This window comes from Xenopus tropicalis, chromosome 8, assembly GCF_000004195.4.
Source record: "Xenopus tropicalis strain Nigerian chromosome 8, UCB_Xtro_10.0, whole genome shotgun sequence".
Classification (NCBI taxonomy): Eukaryota; Metazoa; Chordata; class Amphibia; order Anura; family Pipidae; genus Xenopus; species Xenopus tropicalis.
In genome coordinates, this window is record NC_030684.2 from 72,288,120 (window position 1) to 72,312,945 (window position 24,826).

The following is a 24,826-nucleotide window of genomic DNA, read 5'->3' on the forward strand; positions in this document are numbered from 1 at the left end:
TCCTCTATTCTATCCATCTAATTCACAACAGATTGTTTATGCCTTATTTTAATCTGTAGACGAACGGGAGACCTTTCTCGCACACCCTTAGCTCTCCAAAAAAAATTAGCGCTCGGTGCACAATGCTGGAGGGATCGGCACCCTCCCAAAATTACAAATAGCAACAAAAGCTCTGGCACTCAGAGCTGCAAATCTTTATTGCACCTCTGCAATAACGATTTCTAAAGGGCTTGTCCCATTTGCAGCTCTGAGTGCCAGTGCTTTTATTGCTATTTACTTTAATCTGTACCAAGCCTTGTAGTTAAAGGTCCTTGATCCTCCACTGCCAGCGTAATATAAAAGAGAAAACTCAACCACAGGGCATCATTCCTTGCATGTGTGCGTTCATTTTGCCATTCAAATAAACATCTTTCGGGGCCCAAACACCTTTATCAAGTTTGTCCATTATCTACATTTTTATGTACATAATTATGTATGTATAACCTTTTATATTACTTCCACAGTCCCCTTATTACTTATTTATTATACCAATCTTTTAAATGTATGTTTATGAAAACATTTCTTATTTTATTTGTATATATATTTATATTCTTACAGATTAATTCCACTGTGAATCTATCTGGCCTACACCCTGTTAGCTCCTCTGAGGATGTGAAGCCTCCACTAGGGATGAGGAGTATGTCAAGTCATCCTAATGGAGGGGCAGTTAGTGGAAAGAGGCTGTGTGCAATCTGTGGGGACCGCTCTTCAGGTAAGAATAAGGACTAGCCATCAGTTGGGAGTTCTGAGGAAATTTATTAATGTTTTTATATGTTTTAAATGGTTATTTTACATTCCCCATTCTTTAGGTTTCTGTTTTTCTTGTGCTGGTAGGATGCTGTGTGTTGACAGCTCTACAGCACTAAGATGTTGTATCTGCAACACTAATATAGCCCCCTGCTGAAAGTCCGCTTATACCTTTTATTGTTAGTTTATGTCCATGTTTTGACAAGCCCCTCAGCTAAATGCTTTTCAAAATGGACTGTTTTAGACAGTGTATAATTAGTGTCTGTTTAATTTTACCCTACTGAAAACCAGTGTTCTCCCCTTATCCTTTTTGCCAGGCACATTGCCCAGCACACATTATAATACAACTGTTCTTACAGAAACACAGTCTTAGAGTCTTCTGCAAAAAAAATCATAGTGGGCAGGTGGGGTAGTCACATATTTATTTTTTCTCACTGCCTCTTTTTTTGGATAAAGGAGGCAAAAAAATATTCAGGAAATAGGTTCTTGTGGTGAAAGTGGTTCATTTGCAAGTTTCACATGAAAGGGATTTGTAAAGGGTTGAAGGCCTTTGGGGAGAGAGAGGATTAATTAAATCCAAAAAGCTCAATCTTTTTGCTTTTATGTTTTACTCTTTTTACATTTTATTCTAGGAAAGCACTATGGAGTGTACAGCTGTGAGGGATGTAAAGGATTCTTCAAACGTACAATTCGGAAGGACCTGACCTACACATGTAGAGACAACAAAGATTGTATTGTAGATAAGAGGCAAAGAAATAGATGTCAGTATTGCAGATATCAGAAATGCCTTGCTACTGGGATGAAGAGAGAAGGTATGCATTTATTAAAAATGTTCTTATAAATACACTGTTAAATACTTATATTAGTAATTATCTGATGTCCAAGCATGACAAATATAAGGAGGTATGTCACTTATGGTACAGCCTCTTTCCATATAGGCCAGCATTTATCAAGCTTAGGCCAGCCACATATGTGTGAGGCTTGCTAGCAGGTCTGTTGAAGCCTGTGTGGTGCAGCTATATAGAGAGAAGTGTCAGAAATTATTTTTTCAGAAAAATGTACAATGTAAAGTGTATATAATGGTAATGTTTGCAGATATCTGTATGAAATGAAACATGTCAGAAAATTGAATAGTCCCTTTTAAGCTCTATAGCTCTCCAGCAGGTGAACCATAGATCATATGCTCTGTGCTTAAATATAGTAAAAAACGTCACCTGACGAGCACACAGTGTTGCGTAAAGTTTTACCATTGTTTTGATTAGAGCATTTGCAATTGAACACAGCAAGCGAAAATTTAGACCCAAATTCTCAACTGTCAAGAGCACAAACATATCTCTAGTATCTATGCTCATTTACCGTTAAATTATATATGGATATGATGACTGTATACAAATGTGGTGCAGTTTAAGAGTAGCCAGTAAGAAGGTAGTGCTTAATATGTTGCATTATTTTCTATATGCCAGGCCACAATGTGAAGCTTTTTGATTTTTTTTTGTTTAAGGAAAAAAAACTGAAGAAGCTGCTCGGATGAGTAGTGAAAAGTCTTCAATGATTACTTCTGACTTACTAGACATTGATGCTGCATGCACCTAACTGGCATCTAACTAAAATACTTTATATAATTTGTTTAAATTGACTGCAACTTACTACTTTATTGGTCTATAGTAACTTTCACAGCCCAGCCAACAATGTGAACAGCATTGATTGACCGGTATGCTGTTGTATAGCATGGAGATCTCTCAGAATTCCTGCTGCTTTAGTCCTTTGCACATATGTATATATGTATAAAATATAATGTGGCTTTTATTGTTTGTTTACTTGCCAGCAATGTTGGGGTGCAAGGCAAAGTGTTTTTTCTGAAGTGTAACCTTAAACCTAGAGATATAGGTAATAAATCATTGGCAGTGTATCGCTGCCTTCTTTGCCTACATCACTGCAAACACAGCAAAAGCGTTAAAAAAAAAAAAATGTAAAGCTTCTGGTTATTTTTGTTATTGTCCCCATTACAATGGCTTCCCTGTCCCCTCCTAAACTGCATCAATGAGAATATGAAAACAAATACTGTGCTTCTGTGTAAAAAGAATGCAGAACCTGGAAATGCTGTTCACGGCCACCATCTTTGTTTGTGTTGCTTATGCTTTGCTGTGCCAGTGTGAATGCACCTGGAGTGGTCATCCACCAGTGCGCACACTTGGGTCTCCGAACAAAATGATTCAAGGTGGTTTGAGGGGAGGCCTGGGGGCCAATGTAAAATTAGAAAAATGACCAGGAGGTTTTAAATGAATTTTTAGTCATCTCAAAATATTCCCCAGCGGTACAAGAGGAGCGTCAGCGGGGAAAGGAACGTGATGGAGAAGCAGAGTTCAGTGGGGCAATAAATGAGGAGATGCCTGTGGAGAAAATATTGGAAGCAGAACTGGCAGTAGAACAGAAAAGTGACCAGAGCCTTGAGGGAGGCGGATCAGTAAGTAATCATTAATGATAGTAGTAACTACTTGGAATGGGCTTGGAATGACTACCAACCTAGATGCAACAAAAAAAGTAAACATTCTCTTAAGTCACTTATAAATTCCCCATCAATTAGTATGCATTAATGTATACATATTTGTATACTATTATAAGTTTATATACATGCACGTGATAGCATAATAGGAAGTCTTTTAGTCATGCATTGCAAAGGGAGTTTGTATGTTCTTTCTGGGTCTGCGTGAGTTTCTTCTGGGTATCCAGGTTTTCTCCCACTCTCCAAAACATACTGGCTATTTAAACTGCTCGTGATATAATTTGCCCTAGATTGAGTGTGTTTTGTTAAACCTGATAGGCACGTTAAGCTCCAGGAACTTTTTAATTATGTTTACTTCTTAGTAGGGATTCACCAAATCCAGGGTTCGGTTTGGGATTCCGCCAAGAATTAGCCTTTCTCAGCAGGATTCGTCCGATTCCATGCTCCTGGCCAACCCTAATCCTTAAAATCACATGTTTTTTTGTCACATAAACACGGAAGTAGAACATTTTTCGCTGCGTGGGGTTCTCATGAAGGATTCTGTGTTCAGCCAAATACAAAAATAGTGGATTCGGTGCATCACTGCTTCTTAGACGTATTGCTGCTATATAATAATAAAAACTCTTATACAATAAAGCTCATGCTGTTTTGTCATTGCCTACTTGAGGATCACCGCAACACATTCAGTTCTCTTCCTGCTTATGTGTATTAGTATTCTGCACACTTTGTATATTTTTGTATATATAATCCAGTAATATGCATTTCCTCTAAATCTGCCCATTAATGTTTTTACAACCTTAGAGCCTTCCTGTGTTCCACCATTATTATCAATTTCGGGGCAGCATGACTGGCCAAACATGATGCCAAGATGGTGAGGCAGTATGGTCAAAATCTCTCAATCTGCCTGGCCAAAGCTGATCATGTATGGTCAGCTTAAAGTTTTCATAGAGCTACATTTTAATTACATAAAGAAAGGGCACTCTTTTCTGTAGAAGATTGATATTCATCATTGTTGTTCATCATAGTTACATCCTTTTTTTCTGCAGCCCAGTGATCCAGTCACTAATATATGCCAGGCTGCTGACAAACAGCTCTTTACTCTTGTTGAATGGGCCAAGAGGATCCCTCACTTCTCCGAGCTGCCTTTGGATGATCAGGTCATTCTGCTAAGAGCTGGTATGAGAATGCATAAACACAAATCACATAGCATATTCATGGTCTGTATTTCACTCTTCAACCCTAACTTCTTTGTTTTTTTTGCCTCAGGATGGAATGAGCTCCTTATAGCTTCTTTTTCTCATCGCTCAATCTCTGTAAAAGATGGGATTTTACTTGCCACTGGTCTTCATGTTCACAGGAATAGTGCACACAGTGCAGGCGTGGGGGCCATATTTGACAGGTACTAGATAGTAAGATCTATATAATGTTTAGAAAATGGAGTAAATAGGCAGCTTAATGGTGTGCAACATGTAGCACCCCCCAAGGATTATACGTTCCTTTTAAAGATGAATGAACTGAATATTTGGGCAGTTTGCATTGTTGTTTTTATGAGACATGGTGTAATTTTATGTTGACATATTTTCCAGGGTCCTAACTGAGTTGGTATCAAAGATGAGAGACATGCGCATGGACAAGACAGAACTGGGCTGTCTCAGAGCAATCATATTGTTTAACCCAGGTATGTTGTGGGAGGCGGTGTATTTATGTTGGCAACTTTATGGCAGCTACAGACCTTCTGATGTTTTTACTGCTGAATATGTTAAGTAGGTGTGTGTACAATAGATCCAGGCTACATTTGGAAGGGCAAGATTTGGTAATTTAAACAAAAGTTATTAATAATACCATCTCATTTTATGGTGCATCTCAAGTCAGTTATCAGAACTGATTCAAGGCCTTAGAATTGTGGTTAGATTTGTTGGGTACTCTAATTCTTCATGTTTTAAGCTTTCATGTAATGTAATAACTTTTATGGTTCTTCAATGATCTTATTTTTGTTTTTCTTTCAGATGCCAAGGGTTTATCAAACCCAGGGGATGTGGAAGTTTTGCGGGAGAAAGTATATGCTTCTTTGGAATCCTACTGTAAACAAAAATATCCAGATCAGCAGGGAAGGTGAGGCTGTTGGATGGAACTATGAAGGAATTCTTCGGGGTGGGAGTTTTCTGTTGCAGCTCTGCCATATAGTAGCGTTCTGGCCATTATATGAGACATCGGCCTACTCCAGTCATTGTAGATTATGTTTTTGCATTACTAACAATATTATTACATTATTAATATTATTACTATTTTACACAGTTTTATTTTTACACTGAATCGTTCCTTTAACATATTTGCACCCCCCAGTGATTAAGCATTTTCTTGTTCACAGACATGGGGTGGTGCTTTGCTCAGTCCCACGCCCAACATGGAAATTCAGATTCACTTTAATACTGCAGTGGCAGCTAAATTGCTTGTTATTTGTAAAGTGTGTATCTGGCTACAGTATGTTACAGTGAAGATCCAAAATTCTCATTTTGCTCCCAAAATTCTAGTTAGTTTTTTTTTTTTTTTTTCTATTCAAAGCTTTTTATTGAATAATGTCAACATAGAAAGATACATTATACATATTTTCAGTCACCATAAATATATACTTTCTATTGATTCAATTGAGCATATTACTTTTTCTTATCATTTTAACTAAAAACTTTCAAGTTTTATACAAATCAACAGTAACCTATAGACTCGGTTTCTAGTTTGTTCTTATCTCACAATCGGGGCAATGAATCTTTGCAGATCATTCCCCTCTGCAGATTCTTTACTGTACTTTTAATGCTTCCTTTACAATCACAAATTTTTGAAAGAGGGTACATCATCTTTTGTTCTTTACTAATGTCTTGTTTCATCAGTGTAATTCTTGCTGATTGCCATTGAAACTCTGTACTCTCATACACTCACTTTTTATTTTTGTTTGATACTGCCCTTATTGCTTTCTGCCATGGCTTTATTTTCATTAATATTCCTTGCAGTACTCTAGTAACTCTAAAAAACTTCTCTAAAGCAACCTAAAGCCTTTAGGTATTCCCTTCTTATCAGTTCAAAAAGCTCCCCTTTACTTTTGCTTTTTCCCTTCCTTTAGCAAATAAATGTATTATGCACACTTGATGTTTGTTTCCTATATTATGCCAACTTTTACCATTTTCTTAAATTGGCACTGTTTTATATTTTTTTGTTGATTTGGGTATGACTGCCCTTACAAAATAAATTATTAAACTATATGTAATCTCTCTCTCTCCGGACCTGACCATAATAAGTGTATAATGTCTGCATCTGACGCATTTTATCAAGGGCATCAGGAGTAGTCAGATCTACCCACAGCAAGTAATTTCTTTAGTGTCAAATTGGTTTTATTTTATGTCCCTCATACTAATAAGCTATAATATAGGTTCCTTTTCACCTCCTCCCAGTCATCTGGTTCAAGGTAGATGCCACTGGCCAGCTGCTTGAGTTTAACCCTGTTTTTGGGGTCACATTTTTCTGAAATTACTAAAGTGTAAGTTTTGTATAATAACTTATATTAATTAGTATGCAAATATAGATTCTGCCCCTGTGTTAGATAGGTCTCCAGAAAATTGTGTGAAGAAATAAAGATGATACATCTGCATATCACTAAACACCTACAGGTCTGCCAGAGCTGGGAGTTGTTGAAACTGGTCAAGTGTCTTGAAAGTGCCTTCCAGTGTGAGGTACTAGAGGTGTTTGGCGTTGTCCCAGGTTCCTTTGGTAGCATCAAGAAGCAGGATTAGAGGGAATAAACATTTCTGGGTCTATATAGAAACAACATACAGAGCTTTCAGTAAAGAGACATGAATGGTCTGAGAGACTAAGTAGTATAGTTCAAAATTGTACTGTTAACTTTGTAGCCCAGAAATCAGCACCATATGTTATTCATTTTTGCCTCCACGATGAGGGCTTTTGAAAAAAATGCTGTATGTTTTTTTTTTTTTTTTTTATATCCAGACTAGCACAGAACACTGCATTAGGGTATGCAGAACTTTGGGGATTGGAAAGAGTGAGAAAACGAGAGGGATTAGCAAATGTGGCCAGACTGGCAGGGGGTAAGGGAGCTTGAGATTGCAGTCTAAGGAGATAAGCAAATGTATTATGACACTAATGGAACTGGTATGATGAAATAGATTGCTAGACAGATTAAAAGGTATAATCAGGTGGAAGATAAGGTATTAAAACGGTTATTAGACAAGGATATAAAAGCTTGGCCATGTATTAACACTAGCCAAGTTTTCTCATCACCTGGTATTTAAAGGAACAGTAACACCAAAAAATGAAAGTGTATAAAAGTAATTACAATATAATGTACTGTTGCCCTGCATTGCTACAACTGGTGTGTTTGCCTCAGAAAGACTAATATAGTTTATATAAGTAAGCTGCTATGTAGCCATGGGGGCAGCCATTCAAAGGCGAAAAGGCACAGGCACATAGCAGATAACAGATAAACCCCATTATATGGGACTTATCTACTAGTTATCTGCTATGTAACCAGTGCCTTTTCTCCTTTTTTCCAGCTTGAATGGCTGCCCCCATGGCTACACAGCAGCTTATTTATATAGTAGCTTTTCTGTAGCAAAAACACCATTTTTTTTGCAGAGCAACAGCACATAATATTTTAATTACTTTAAAATGCTTTAATTTTTTGATGTTACTGTTCCTTTAAGGTATTTATGGCAGTTTTCTTTGAGTATATTTTATAAGTCCTTTATCTGTGCTTCTGGCTTTGAATGCTGTTCTGTTTGAAACATTGCTTGTGTGCTCACTACTGCAAAGTGTTTTCGATCATTTCTGTCTATGGATGATTACTTTAAAGGTTTCTCTTTAACTCTCCCTTAGGTTTGCCAAGTTACTTCTGCGTCTGCCAGCTCTGCGATCCATTGGTCTGAAATGTCTTGAACATCTATTCTTTTTTAAACTTATTGGAGACACTCCAATAGACACATTTCTGATGGAGATGTTAGAGGCACCTCACCAGCTATCTTGAGATACTGATGGAACCAGCAACAGACTGCTGCTACACCCCTATAGACTGCTTCTGGAACACACTCCACTAGACAGCCTCCAGATGGAGATGCTAGACTGCAGCTGTCCAGACTGTTTGCCGTTGTTGGATTGACTTTTCTTGATAAACTTTTTCCAGAGACTGCTTCCTTTACAAGATGGTAGACATGCATATTCAGGGGTACTGAGGCAGAAAGCCTCTCGAGAGACACACTGCTGCACAGAGGTCTCTGCAAATTCATTTTGGCTTCCGTCTAGAAATGCTCACCGATGCCAGAAAGAGTGCCAGAGATTTTACCTTTTATTTTGAGAGACACTCCTATGCAATACTCTTCATTATTCTACTTAATAGAGCACCATGGAAAAAAGTCAACACAAGACATCTCTTAACAGGAGTAGCATGCTGTATCCAGTCTTAATTGCCCTAGAGACATTTAGGATTTTGGACACTCCTGAGAGAGTTAAACTCTATGAAGGAGGTAAAATGAATCCTACAGCTAGAACTTTTTTCAACTACCAGTTAACTTGCATGGGAAAGAGACTTCAAACTGTGTGACAGAGCACCACTCTTGTCATAACAGGATATAAAGTGGATATGGCGAGTGGAAGAAGCAACTAGTCCTGTTTAATCAGCGGGGTTTATTGATGCAGTATAATATAGCATTTTCACATGCCCCCTCTCCTTGATTTATTGGTGTTCTCTAATCATAACTGCACTTCTTGGGATAAAGGGGGAGGCTATTGGGTGTCAACAAATGGGGAAGTGGAACTTCTATATAATCATCTCTTGAGATCCCTCATTAACATTTCTAAGCAACAGTGAATGTTATGCTTTTTGGGGTGCCTTGAAGGGAAACATGGGGATTCTTTACCCATAAATTTTTCCTTTGGTAAGATCAATAGTTTTTGGGGTGACTGTCAATGTTGGTTTAACCAGTTGTCGTTTTATGTTTGCTTTTATTTGAAAGAATGATTACATTGCACAGGACTTTTAGGATGTTTAATAATGTCTATTTTTGGCATTTTACCAGTTGTTCGAGTTAACATGTAGGGCAGATATTCCCAACATGTGGGGCCGGCCCGGTGCTTAAAGCAGAGTGTAGGGGTGAGATTAGGGGTGCATGCTGGTTTGCTGTTCTGGATACCTCTGGAACTCTAGCAAGATTGCTGTTATTGCAACATTTTCATATAGCTGTATCCTTGTTATGCGCTATGGGGGCCTCCATACAAAGGTTGGACTGCAGATGTGGGGGCTTTAACCCAAAAATCTAAAAAGCTCTGTAGGGTTTTGCAGATTGCTACTTCCCTACAACTTTTGTTTTTTTTTATTTCTGGGGAAGGGGTTGGAGGGTGTTCTTTGCTAAACGAGTCTGGATATATTTTATTTCCTGCAGACTTAATTGTTGGGTGTCTCTTAATAGTGAGGGTTTTTTTTTTTTTAATTTTCCTTTCAGAAATGTCTGCTGCTAGAGATATAACATTTTTCCAATGCACCTTTTAATTTCCTTGTACCTGTCTTTCTGTTTTATTCCCTCTCTTTATCATTCTATGCACATAGAATCAGCCATTTTTTGATGGTTTTCCATATCAGACTTGTATAAATCAGCACATGCCTGCTGTACAGTCCATAGCTATAGACACATAGTTCACCAGCCCTCGACATGATGCAGATCCTCAGTACAGATGTCATATACTGAAATTCCCTGTGCCCTGTCTCCTTAATTCCCACTGCTTGGAATGAACATTAAAGACAATTAAGCTCATGCTTTTGACTTTGGTCTGATCATTTAAATAAGAGTTTGCATATTTTTTATATTGCTTTTCATCACTATAATGGGCATGTTACTTTACTGGATACCTGGAATAAAATGATTGCTGCCAGTATTCTTGCATGGATTTGTATGTATGCAGGGACACTTTCTCTCAGAAGTCTCTCAGCAGTTACTGCTTAGTAAAGATGAGTGCTCAGCCTGCCATTTTTCCCTCATGAATCTGGAGGGCATTTTTCTATACAGTTGGTGGATTAGTCTACTTCAGTATAATTCTAGTGATGCATGAACACCAAAATATGCAGACAGACAGAGAAGTTCTCGGGCAGAGAAATGTCTTAATAAATAAAAAGCAGTGATATCTATAAACACGGACTAATATAGTTTTCTTGTCCCCAGGATATGTTAATAGTGCTGTGTTTTTAGTCCAGCATATGGGGGAATTCTGCCCATATTCATCTTTAACATGACTGCAATTCAGTCATAAGTGAGACAACATGACAATCCATCTGTAACTCCATGTTTGCCAAATGGTAATAGAATTGAGTGTATAAATTCAGACCGTTCTACAAAACATGTAAAACTGTTTCATTTTATATTTAGACCAAACAGATCATTTTTGTAATAGGTCAGTTTGCATGAAACAACCCGTATTCAAAATATGATTTGATATGATGTAGAAAATGTGAAGTATCATCAAAAGCATGACATTGCTTCAAACACCAGTTTCTAGATCTTCAGTTAGTCTACTATTCTTTGAGTTTCTGCCATAGATAGAAAGGTACTGGGTGCCAGTTCAAATCTTGCATGTATTTAATTATAACTTTATTTATAAAATGCTACTAGGATATGCAGTGATGTACAATTAAAAAATATAGAAAAGTCCACAAAGAGAGAACAAAGACTATAATAATTATGCAGAGATTAAGTGCCATGTGGTAAGAGTCACAGTAGGAAGGAAGTTCCTGCCCTGTAGAGCTTACAATCATGACTCAATCACCAGCCAAAAGTCCATGTAGTGGGCCAATACAATCTCCTTTCTCGTCACATTGGTCTTGTTTAGATATTAATAGGACTGTGCTTAAAATCTGTAAAATCTCTGAATGTTGTAATTTGACTTTATTGCCATGTGGATCCACAAAGATCTGTTTGTTGACCTGACTTTAAAAAGTGTGTAACATCATGAAGTGAAAATATGATATGGTTTATGTCACAAGTTAAGTTTTTATGAAGGTCCAACATGGTGTAAAATCACTAAATAAGCATAACTTGAGAAAACACTGTAATACTCTTGTTGCAAAATACACATTTTACATGCAGATATCTGCAAAATAACACCAGTATGTGAATTTTTACACACAGGAGATGATACACCAGGACAAATCAAAACCTGTTAAAACAAATGTATAAACGTGGCCATACACATGCAGATTTAAGCTACTGATTCAGGTCCTTTAGACATGTGGCTTATAAACGTAGAGGATCTGAAGATGATTTCTGAAATTACATAAGAGTTTTGTGTCATTACATAATTACTGCAGTATAAATATTTAATTCCCTTTTATTTCAGGTTCCTGTATTCATTGTAGGCATTTTGGTGCAAGTCATTACCACAGCAGAACACAATATGTCTACATTAATACATATTATTAATATGACTATGTATTTATAAAGCACCAGTATATTCTGCGGCACTTTTAATATGTGGCTACAGACTGGTCAGAAAAATATTTTTCTGGGAGTTGGGAGCACTATGGTACGTTGGGTTAGCATTACTAACTTGCAGTTCAGTTTCAAGCAGTGGCATAACTATAGAGGAAGCAGACTGTGCTGTCGCAGAGGGCACAAACCATGGGGTTCTGTTTCCTCTATAGTATAAAAATCTTCCCCCTCCTCCCCAGTTGCTCTCCTACCTCAGCATGTGGGGGGTTGGGGAAGTGGGTTGCGCCAGGTTGGCTGCACAAGCCAGGCCCCTCTGAAGATTATTCGGGGGGGGGGGGGGGGGGGGAAGCATAGTTGCACTGTTAATTTCAGGGTGCAGTCTGCAAGGAGTTTGTATATTTCCCGATGTAGGAATGTTATACTTTGTGCCTGCTGTCATCACTACTGTCACATTGCCGACAGTGCAAAGCAGCTCCCACACCAGATATGTGGGTGGCCCCAAAAAAAAGTAAAGGTTCATAAACCAATAGCTGCAGATTAGGGATTTGTACAGCAGCACTTTTTAGGAGCCAGGGTCCTAAAACAAGGCCTGTCCCTTCAAATCGGGGACTAATGGGATAGTAATCTTTATTGGGCCAGCGAATGATATCTACTTAAAAGGCTACAGGATATGTTGTTGATGTATAAATAAAGTAGTATAATAATTTTGCAGGAAAATGCCAACTGTGAATCTCTTGCATGGTTACAGTGTTATATGTATCTGTAGCCCACAGGGTGGCAGCAGCGGCAAGCATACTGCAAATTACTCCCACTCTGTGCCTGTCTGTATTTATATATCTCCTGTATGTGCTATGACTATATTTTATTAGCTTCTGTCTGGTTGAAATGATTATTCTTCTATTCCTTCTTTCCCTCTTTTATTTCTGCTTCTTCCTACCTGTCAACTATTTCCCTGCTGCTAACATGAGTTTTCTTAATATTGCTGTTTTTCAGAGCCTTTCCCATATCACTTTCTTCCTTCTGTCCCATAAACCTGCCTGTGTAAGTCCCCCACCCACCCACATACAATGCTTTTCTCTCTTGCTAACACACAGTTTCAACTTTTTCTCTTGTTAACACAACACACAATCCACCTCTAAGACACAATCTCTCTTTCAAAATCTTTCTCTAAAAGTCTCTCTATCTCACACACACAATATCCCTCTTTCTTTCCCCTTAACTCTATCCCCCCTCCCTTTTCCCTCCCTCTCTCATTACAGTGAATCCCCCCTTCTCCCTCCCTGCACTCCTCAATTCCTCCATATTTTTCATTCCTGCTTTTCCTGCTCCCTCTTCCCTAGGGTCTTGCGTCGGCTCCTTAGGATGCCTTATTTTAACACTCCCTCTTTTCTGAACACTTTACTAATACGGTTATTTGAAAAGAGAGAGAGAGAGGGATTCAATAACAACTTAAAAATGAAAGAAATGTGTTCATGCCGGATGGCTGTTATTTTAGCTCTGAAGTTTTAGCTAAACAGCTACAGCAGGGCACAGGGCTAGTTCTGAATCCCTCCTCTGTCCTTGAGCTTTTTATATCACATCAGACCCCCAAAAAAACGGGATTTTCATTTTTTTTCCTGGTGCTGTCAATGGCTCCTTGTTCTTTGCGCTGCCGAGCGAGAGACAGCAAGAGCCTCACCTTCTGCTCCCATCACCCCTTCCAGACCTTTCCATTCTGAAGCCCAATGTTTCCCTGATCCTGTCCTTTCCTGGGACTCGACCAAGTCCTTGCCATTTTCTGCTGAGGCCTAAAACCTTGGCAAATATCTGCCTGGGACTCTTTTAGAATTATTAAAAAAAAAACAAAACAAAGTAAAACATTCTTATAGGGAAATAATGTACTTTGCATAATTTGTAATTAGCACTTTAAATATATATATATTTCCTCCTTAAATATAGTTGTCCTATCTAAGAATATTTTGTCTGTTACCTTGCAGAGAATTTAAGCAGAAACTTTTCTCCTCCTTGTAGTAGCTTAATTACTTTACTAAACCCCTAGGGTGCCCTCATTTCAGTCAACACGTTTTTTATTCTTGATCAATAAGAAAACTGTAACAGTCTCTCCGAGGAGGATAAATGTTGCATTCAGCGAGTTTTTGTTGGAGAAGCAATAGACAATCAAGTCTCTGCTGGTGGAGGTGATCCTAGGGTGAAGTGTTAATACAATATACAAACCTTATTTTTCCTGGCTTAGCAAGCAACCAGTGTATTCCAAGGACTGCCCTTTTGTAGAAAAGCAATTCTTTTTTGCTGAAATGTATTTATTTGTATAGTTGTTGTGAACCACAAATGGCACAAATTACACATACAATAAAATATTTGTGTGTGGCTGCAGGTGCTACTATTTGAAAGAAAAGGCATCTGTTTTTTTGTGTGACTGAGAATCCTGAATATGTTACAGCTTCTTGAGCCAACCTGCTTATACCATCCCCTGCCTCCCTTTATCCTCTGTATTTGAATCCTTACTCCCCTTCCATCTGTTTCTTACTTACCTTATTAGCTTAGCCCAACCTCTGCCCCATCCTTTATTTCTTTCTGCCCTGTCACAGAACAGCAATCCTTCACATAAAGTTTAACAGATATGAACAAATACGCCTTATAGAATACAATTCGACCCAAAACCTAATAGTTTTCATAAAGGAAGGGGGTAACGTGTGTTTTTTTATAGATCTAGTCTTACATGGAGTTTTTTAATTGATTATGTCTGACATTTTTGCTTATGAGTGGTAGTTGAATTGAAGAATAACTTTCATGCAGCCTAGAAGGCAAAGCAGTAAAAATGACCCATTTAATGGCTGTTGAGATTCAACATATTTGAGAAAATTCTGTGGTTCTCCAGAGTTGTTGGACCTCAGATTTGTATTAGTACAGTAAATAGTGTGTTATTTTGACAGACTGTTCAATCTGAAAATCTACACTACTTATGAAGGCAGAGTCTGACAGTTATTGCTCTAACTATCCAGTTTCTATTTTACATGTCTGATAAGAGAGAGACTTGAGGATGCGGCAACTATGGCCACCCAAGAGCTGCCCAACTGAAACTTTAAGGATGTTAAATGTGGCCAATGTCTGATCTAGGATGCAGGAGTTTGAAACCTATGGAAAATTGTTTCAATATATCCCATTAATTATTTCTTACAAATAAGACTTTCTGACAGGTACAGTCTTTGTGCAGTCTCATACACTGTCAAAAGGAAATGAAGTTGCTGGCACCCAGCCAGTCCATATATGGGTCATCTTGGACTTATATAAGACTGATAAATACTCTTTTACAGACTAAATTTAATAACTCAACCACACATGGACAGATTTCTTGCCATCTTTTCAATTAGCCCACAGGCCAAAAAAATATGTGTAGAATTGTGGCACAAATGTGGATGGTAATATTACTTTGATCTAATTTGCTTGTGAGCTTTAAAAAAAGCCTTAATTTAAACATATGGATCTGATCTGTGACAATGGCAATGTTTAGGCCTGTACACGGCCCTTTATCAGGTTACTCAGGCTTGGCTTGTTTGTGTGGACTGTGAATCCTATGATCCCAGGGGGCGGCCCTTAATTCTTAAAATGGCAATTTTCTATTTAGTCTTACCTAGTAGCACATGCAGCTAAAAAAGTATATTTATATGAAAATGGTTTCTTTAGATGAAGCAGGGTTTTACATATGAGCTTGTATATGATATGATATGATGTTTATAGAGACCTACATTGTTTGGGGGGTATAGTTTTCCTTTAAAGGAGGTCCTTATTTTTGAATTACTGCCTGGAGGCAAGTTTTGTTTGCATAAAAAACAAGTGTACTGCCAAACAGGGCCTCCTGTAGGCTGACAGTCCACATACTGTAGGGGTATAATTGACTATTTGGTAGTCCCTATTTGGCAACCCCAGGAACATTTTTCATGCTTGTGTTGCTCCCCAGCTCTTTTTATATTTGAATGTGGTTTAGGGGTAAAAAAAGGTTGGGGATGCCTGATCTGCAGAATCGTGTAAGTATTCAAATTTATTGGAGTTTTCTCCACAGCTTGCATGGACCACTTTACATATTCTAGCCATGGTGCTGCTCTACCAAGATGAAGTTATGGCTTTAAATATGTATTCTCCTGCACCCCCACCCATTTCTCCTCTAGAGCTGTCCAATAGGTTTGGGCATTCCAGCAATTACCTGCATTTCACATTGTATCCAAGCAATTCTACCATGCTGGTTGCTAGACACATTAACATCAGTTCTTTGGACACTGTAAAGCTGCTTACAGCTTTACACCGTATCTGCTGTGCTCAAAGAAACTTGAGTACAGCAGATACTCTGTACCTTCCAAAATAAATTACATTCCTCGATGAATAAAGTTTCCCTGAGGAAGAAGGTGCTGGCAAAGCCTAGTGTGGTCCATTTTATATGTATGTTAAAGGCTGTTTTGGAGTATCTAATTGCACAGACAGGGTCATGTGAACTTTATGTGTGCTTGAGAGGCATTATATAAACTGCTATGTGCACTGCCCTAAATTATTTATATATATATATATATATTCAGTTTCATACTTACAGGGTTAGGTAGCTTTTATATTAAATTTTATTAGGATGTTGTAGACAGTGATAGTATGAGACAATTTGCAGTTGGTCTTCATTTTTTAATATGTGATTTTTGTTCAGCAGCTTTCCAGTTTGAATTTGAGTGGCTATCTGGTTGCTAGGGTCTTGTTAACTTAGCACCAGGCCATAGTTTAAATGAGAGACTTTATTATGAATAAGAAAGAATAAGTAATATAAAGTAACAATAACAATAAAAGTGTAAACTCACAAAGCAGTAGTTTTTTTTTGGCGGTCAGGGGTCAGAGACTGCCATATAAAAGCTGGAAAAATGTAGAAGTGAAAGTTAAATAATTAGAAAATTATAAAAAATAAATAATGAAGACCAATTGCAGAGTTGCTAGGAATAGGGCATTCTATAACATACTAAAAGATAATGTAAAGGTGAATCACCCCTTTAAATAATTACTTGACAAACCTGCACAGGAAAATACTACCCTGCAAGTATCATAGAGAGATAAAAAAGTCCATCAAATTGTATCTCTTTCAGTTGTAGATAACCGGAATCCTCCAAATCATTCAAACAAAGTGAACATGCACACTACTGTTACCCAAAGCATAGTTGTCCTTGTTTTTGGGTGACAATCATGCACATAGGTCAGGTCTGCACTCATTTAACTTTAACTGGTTGAGTGAGAGCAATACCCCTAATTAGAGTTACTTAGGATAAATGCTCTATGCACAGCTATGTTAAAATGTATGGATTAGGTGCAATAAAAGTGTTTTAAATAAATGAATAATATGTTTGTCTCCAGTGTTAATAAATACATCCTTAAGTCTTGTATGTATACTGGCCCACTTTTCAGGTATGCCAACTACTACTTTGGTATTGGTTACTGGTATTGGTTAGTATCGTTACTAGGCTTTATTCCCTTCCTAACCCTTTCTGTTGCCTCTCTTTTTTGTTGCTATATGGGGGCCCTGTGCTAAGGTGTGCTCAGCGCCGGATTTCAAATCCTGACACCCCGAGGCTGCCCCCCATTTGCGACCCACCCCAAATGCACGCATGTGCGAACGTGCAAACAATCCTCTACCCCCCCTTCCCGCACGCCACGCAGCCGCAAGCGTACATGCGTGTGCTTTTTAACTCTCGTACGGAGCAGTGGGGAGAAGTCCCCATTGCTCCGTATGGGAGCAAGATGTTAAGCTTTCGTTGCGGTGGGGCGGCATGCCGCCCCCAAATCTGTGCCGCCCTAGGCCCGGGCCTTTGGGGCCTCTCCACAAATCTGGGCCTGGGTGTGCTGACTTTAATCATCTAGTGTTGGATTGAGGTCTTAGGAGCACATGGGGGCTGCTGCCTGGGCCCCCCCCCACAAGCTCCCCCTCCCCCACTGTCCCGCATACCGCCCCCCCCTCCGTGATGGCACACAATGGTCCAGATCGGTGTGGGGGTGGGTGCTTTGGCAGGGGAGCAGGCTAGGTCAGCAGGGCCATAGGACCCACTAGGGCCAGGGCCCTACCATTTTTTCCCCCGGTTTCCCGCCAGCCCAGTCCAACCCTATATTCATCAATTTTCCTTTAATTGTTGAAAACACAAGATTATAATGATGTATTCCACATTCTCACATCTCTCCCACCCCATTCTCCACCTTGACACATTTCCCACACTTATAATTTCCCCATCAATCCACCTCCCCATTTCCTTTCTGTTCCCAACCCCCTTGCCCCCACACCGTGTTTCCCATAATTCTCTAATGTTTTTGGAACACTTTCACTGTAATAATCATCTCTTCTTTTCTATGACAACTTTTCCCCACCCTCAACCCATCTCTCATCCTCAGCTTCCTGTCTTATTTTCTGCCATCTCTTTCTGTCTCCCACTTTTTTTTCTCCCTAAATCTACTGTCCTCTAGTTTTTCATCTGCACCCTGCTTCTGCTCTCTTTCATTTTTCATCCACCTTGCATCCTAAGTTAGCACAGCCATACAATTTCATCTTTCCCCAGCATTCACTTTGCTCTTCTCTTCCCCCCTTGTTGTGGCCATACATGGGCAGATTTAAAGGAGAAGGAAAGTTATTTTGGAATTTTACTGCCAATAGATTAGCCACATTAGTGCCACCTAGAACGCTATATTTATTCTCCAGAAAGCTTTACTATACCTGAGTAAAGAGCCCTAGAAGCTCCCTCTTATAGTAGCTGCCATTTTAGCTTGGTCTTGGTAGCCTCCTGCTGCAGTTATAGCTGTTCACATTCCTAAGGGTGGGGGAAGTGAGTTATTATGCATTCTTATGGGAGAGGGGAGGAAGTGAGAGGATGGAACTGAGCAGACTCAAGCCCCAAACCTGAAGGAGCCCTAAAAGAGAGGAAGAAGCCCTAAAAGAGAGGGAAAAGAACAAGTTCCCAAAAAAGGGGATGCAAAATCCTGTGTTTCTTTTGATAGAGGACTCAATGCAGCATTTCTGTAAGTGCTTATGGCTGTATTGTATTTCTGATAAAGATTACTCAGTTTTTACCTTTCCTTCTCTTTTAAGCTGCAGATTTGGCCCCTTCAGACTACTTACCTGTCAGTGTATGGGGCCCTCTGATGGACCTGGCCAACTGAGCAACGTGCATTGTCACGTTGATGCAGTCCTTGTCCAACAGGCTAAAGAGGCAAGAGAAGTTATTACGAGAGTTCGGGAGTGTTATTGTTCAAGCGGTTGACTTGCCTTGGGCACCATTTTCATTAGGCCCAGGACTCCAGCGCTGGATTTTCAGCATGCTCTCAAGGTACTCCCCTCAACTACGCTGCCAGATTTAGCCACAGGTATCCGGCGGTGGGCTGTGGGGGAATTTCATTAACTTTATGATTTACTGTTTAGGCACCCAAGGACTACCACTAAATCTGCTGTCCACTAAAAGCTGCTGCTCTAGGCATGGGCCCTTGGGTTCATGTATAGTAAATATGGCCCTGATTATACAGCTCTGTGCATTGCCCTTATCTATACCAGCTGCATGTTTAGTGAGGGACTTAGTGTACAATGGGGCCAGCAGTGTTTTAGCAATGTATGGTGCATGCTGTATGCATATTAATTACGCAGTCCTTGTGCATATACAATTTGGAAAGTGTTATTTCTAATATTATATCACCAGAGCTGGGCCAAGGGGTTATGGCACCCATGGCAAATGTGCCAATCTAAAGAACCACTAAGGGTGAAGACACACTGGGCTACTAGTAGTAACTACTTTTTCAAGGCTACTAAATACCAGAAAATACCCTGACAGACAATACTGAGAATTGCCACTGCTAAAACACACAGAGACAATTATCAGTAAATGATCAGCATTGTCTTTTTTAGTAGCCACGACAAGTAGCTGCTACGAGTAGCTCTGTGTTTCTTTACCCTAAGGGCTCTGGCACACGGGGAGATTAGTCGCCCGCGGCAAAACTCCCTGTGCGCGGGCGATTAATCTCCCCGAGTTGCCTTCCCCTGCCATCCCATCGGCGACAATGTAAGTTTGCGCAAAATCGCCCCGCCGCGTGTGCCATCCCGCTGGTGACTTACATGTTCGCCGGTGGGATGGCAGGGGAAGGCAACTCGGGGAGAGTAGTCGCCCGCGAACAGGGAGTTTTGCCGCGGGCGACTAATCTCCCCGTGTGCCAGAGCCCTAACAGTTAGCAGTTACATAAAGCTAATCTAATGATGAGCATACAGTGTGTTGTTGTGGAAACTGCAATAAACATATTATCTGGAATTGCAATCTGCCCTTGATTGCCTCCCTTAGTTTCTGTCCTATATTACAAAAAGTTGTATTATAGTACCACTATTATTGTACTACTGTCTCTTATGCCTCATACAGGTATCATTGCTAGTCTCCTTGGTGTCCCTAAACAATTGTTATAAAAAGGTATTATGGAACTTTGTGGATATCCTTGATCACAGAGGCAGCAGGTGCACTGACCCCACAGCTGCATTACCTCCGCCTCTGTCCGTCAACGCCCAGTTAGAGTCCTGTAATTTGAAACACCAGGAATAGTACAAACCCCAGAATTCCAAAAGAATGCTCACCTCATAATTACAGGGAAAGTTAGCCTCACTCTGTTCTTCTGAAATGTGTCCACTTTAGTGAAAAAGCCAATTTTACAATGATAGAAAACAGAGAATGTTGTAACTATTCAAGGGAAAGCATTACTCCAGCTGTGGTTGTGTTACTCTCATTACACTCTGTGTATGGAACCATATACAAAATATATTTTCTTGCATCGATTCACTGTTTATTACAATTAATGTAAAATAGTATTTTTCCTGGTGCTGAGTTTTTGAATTCTATGCCACCGTTTCTATATCTGCACATTCAGATTTGCTACAGACACTTCACACCATATGTCCACACAGGTCTTCTACTTCTTTATTTATTTTATACAATACAGTACATTACTGTATTACTATGCTGAACATACTTTCCACTAGGGTTGAAATTAGTTAGACTGGTACAGCATCTGACCTTTCAGTAGGATCACACTGACAGACTCTGACAGAAAGGTGGAAACAGGACTGGGGTTCAAAATAGGTCCTGGCATTTCAAGTACACAGAGGCCCAAACAGCCCCCACCAGCCCAATAAATAGTGACTGTCTATAGCAGTGCAGTCCAACTGGCAGCCCGCTGGCCGCATCCAGCCCATTACCCCCTCTGTGTGCCCCCACCTGTCTGGCTGCTGTGACTGCTTAACTTTGTGTAAGCCTTAAATGGTAGAGATTAACTGCCCCCTGCATTGTTCACACCTCAGCTGTAAACCCCTGTATTTTTTTTTCATGTAATCCCCTGTAGTCCCTGCACCTCAGCCTACACCTCAGGCTCAGATTGTAAACACCCACATTGTTTACCTGTTCACACCTCAGGAGCAGTGCCAGCATTGTGTCACTGTCCGCCCTATGCTGCTTGGCACACACAGGCAGCATATGGTAGGCAGAGTATGTCACACACAGGCAGTATAGGGCAGGCAGAGTATGTCACACACAGGCAGTATAGGGCAGGCAGAGTATGGCACACACAGGCAGCATAGGGCAGGCAGAATATGGCACACACAGGCAGCATAGGGTAGACAGAGTATGGCATACACAGACAGCATAGGGCAGGCAGAGTATCTCACACATAGGCAGCCTGTGTGCAGGGTCGGACTGGGGGTTGCAGGGCCCACCGGGGCTACCGCCCCAGGGGCCCTGCAGGTGCCCCTGCCAGCCACGTCCACCACCCCCCGCAGGGGCCCCCCTAACCCCCGCAAGGGGCCCCCATCCAACGTCCTCCCCAAGCGCGCATAAACTTTATGCCTGTGTGTGCCATACTCTGCCTGCCCTATGCTGCCTGTGTGTGCCATACTCTGCCTGCTCTGTACTGCCTGTGTGCCCCATACTCTGCCTGCTCTACCTTGGCTGTGTGTGCCATACTCTGCCTGCCCTATGCTGTCTGTGTGTGCCATACTCTGCCTGCCCTATACTGCTTGTGTCTGACATACTCTGCCTACCCTATGCTGTCTGTGTCTGATATACTCTGCCTGCCCTATGGTGCCTGCATGTGCCATACTCTGCCTGCCCCATGCTGTCTGTGTGTTCCATACTCTGCCTGCCCTATGCTGCCTGTGTGTACCATACTCTGCCTGCCCTATGGTGCCTGCGTGTGCCATACTCTGCCTGCCCTATGCTGCCCGTGGGAGGTAAACCTGGCAGGGGTTTGTTCTGGGAGTTTATTAGCAGTTAGAAATAGTCATTATATGGTCCCTAAGGTGTGTATGTGGTCCATGCTATGGACAGGGGAGGAGAAGGCATATGGATTTAAAGGTATGTCTTAATATGACATAATATAATTCTTCCACATATGAATGAAGGGTGATATCCCTACAGTGAGCACCAACCATTTGGGTTTTTGCTGCACTACCACTATTAATGTGGGTATGGTTTTAAAAGCTCTTGTGATAACATAGGTATGGTTGGAAGTGGGTGCGGTTTAAAAAGGGGAGTGGTCAAAACTGGCTTTCACAGATTGCCAATCGGGACCTGGGTGGAAACAAAATTATTTTCAATGCTGGTGAAAATATTAAAGTTTATGACAACAGATGACTTTCCCCAATAATTCAGCACAAATGGCAGTGAACTGGCTGCAAAGTTGTGTTTTCAACATACAAAAAAATTGCCTGTATGTACAAGTACGCATACTTTTGAGAAGTGAATGAAAAACAAAAAAAACATTTTCACTTTGCTAAGGTTATTTTAACGGCAATAAATATACGGCAAATGAGGATTCTTTAATAATGGCCAATATTTGCTATTCTCCCATGTAGCTATGCTTCCTTAATATTACTCTTTAGATTAATAGTTAATGTCTAGATCAGGACATAGAGCCTCATCCAGAATTTAGTTACTTTAGGGCATTGCAACCATATATGTAAGGCCGTCATAATTGATATAAAGCCAGCTGAAGGGGGAGAGGAGGCCCCTCCCAGGCCTTGAAGGGGAACTCCAGCTTCCGAACCAAAATTTGTTAGAGCCCCAAACAGAAACCACTAATACACCTATCACTGTATTCTGTTCCTTCAAATAGTATGAATAAATACCATTTTTATATGCTAAAATCCAACTGCTTCTCTTTCTGCATCATTTGAAATCCTGGCAGGGAAGGAGGGACTAAAATATTGATGTTGTACAAATTGTAATGCAGTGTTACTTTCCTTACTTACATCACGTATGCAGAGGATTTTGGGATTTGGAGGATGAAGGCTGAAGGCAGGCTGAGGACAGTCGACTATTGTTTTTTTTTTTTGAGTCTCAAAGTAGTCAGCCAGATCAGCAGGAGGTCACGCTTAGGTAACTTTTCCAAACCATATTATTACATAAAAAAATCATCAAAAGGCATGTATATCATGAAAATCATGTGTATTGCAAGGTTGCTTGAAATTATGTTTACATTTCAAAAAGCTTATGTTGAGTTTGTGTGGAGTTCCCCTTTAATGTATGATAAGGTAGTAGGAAGGAATACTTCCACTATATAGTCAATATGGTTTCTGAAAAATAGCTTACCAGTGTGTGCGATTTTTAAAACTGTGGCTTTCAACCATACCACTATTGTATGATGTTCCTGCAGCCATTGAACCTGGACCTAACAGAGGTGTAATTTAAGCTTGCTCTTTACTGAACTGTTATGAGAATTGGTGCACTTAGCCAAAAGGAAATATGCCGCCCAAATATTTTTCTCAACCTAGTCAAGCTTACCCTATGTCTCTCATTTAGCACCCACCTCAAAGTCTTCTTCTGAGACTGCAGTTATTAATATATATACATTTCCATCCTTTCTCGGTAAATAAGATAGATCTGTTTGTGCCCATGTTCTATCTCTACCATGTGTAAAGATGCTTGATTTAAATACAGTATCTAGCCGTTTTGTCCCAGAGGGATCCTCAGTGCTGCTCATGTGGGACAGATGTGGAAATCTCACACTGCATTACTAGGCTACAATGCAGGTGAATACCACATGGAAGAATAACTAGAGGTTTGTGGGTTCCAGTAAAACTTCGGTCCTGGGCCTCCGTCTGTTTGCCCCTATATCTCCTTGCATACAATCAGTACCTGTTTATTTATTGCAACCCTTATATTAGCCTGTACCCATCATAATAATAATATTTGCAATATTAAAATCCTATTAAGTCCTATTCGGTCATAGATGCTGCATCCCTTGTAATTGTACCTGTTGTGCCACATTCATCATATATAAAGGAGAAAGTCTGTCCATATGTTTAGCTGTTGGGACACAGTATAACATAATGCAACAAACTTCTGAGGGATGCTTTTCTCATCCACAAGGATATCAACAGATACTTTTGATTAAAAAAAATCAGGCCCCCATGTGCAATGGCCCTGCATATCTTAGGGCCCAGTCTCATTATTTTATTTTGCCCACTACAACGCACTATTCTATTTGTCCAGATTTCATCAACAATTGCAACAAAACAACTTCCTAGGGTACAATCTGCAATCTGATTACACCAAAATCCCATTCCTGCCCACCTAATCAATCAGTTTATGCTATTCTATAGTACAGAACTGCTCTGCAGTATATTGTACCCAGGGATTTTCACTGGTGCTGAGCTTCAGTCTGTTGTGCTACTTCCATAGTACTGGACCGCTAATCAGCAGTGCATTGTGGAAAAGGACAAAACATGTACCTAGGGGTGTTCAAAGGTGCTGAGCTTCAATATACCATCCTTTTACTCCAAAATCACACACCTGCCTCAATAGCATTTTGCTCTGAAGGAAAAACCATGTATCTAGAGATTTCTTTTGTGTGTTAGGTTTATGGCAAACGGGGTGATTTGTCTTCTGTGGTTAAATCTGAGCTACTGTGGCGACATATCTCCCAAGTGAATAGCTGGTGGGAAACCATATAAAGCTCTTTGTTTTCTGAAGTCGCCTGAAATTTCCTCAAGCCGCACATGTTTTCCCACCAGTGGTTGACTTTATTGCCA

At 40.1% G+C, this 24,826-nt stretch overlaps 1 protein-coding gene across 9 annotated transcripts in view; it reads left to right on the forward strand.

Annotated features, from left to right (window-relative positions):
• Positions 1-10,099, forward strand: part of rxrb (retinoid X receptor beta) — a 12,692-nt gene extending 2,593 nt beyond the window's left edge. For 5 of the 9 annotated variants that reach the window (XM_012968353.2, XM_012968352.3, XM_012968349.2 and 2 more), the window contains exons 3-10: positions 598-751; positions 1,419-1,598; positions 3,078-3,250; positions 4,336-4,465; positions 4,556-4,688; positions 4,876-4,967; positions 5,296-5,401; positions 8,171-10,098. In XM_012968353.2, coding sequence (XP_012823807.1) covers positions 598-751; positions 1,419-1,598; positions 3,078-3,250; positions 4,336-4,465; positions 4,556-4,688; positions 4,876-4,967; positions 5,296-5,401; positions 8,171-8,318 — 1,116 coding nt within the window. In that variant the 3' untranslated portion in view covers positions 8,319-10,098. 9 annotated transcript variants of the gene reach the window in all.
• The last annotated feature ends 14,727 nt before the right edge of the window (positions 10,100-24,826 follow it).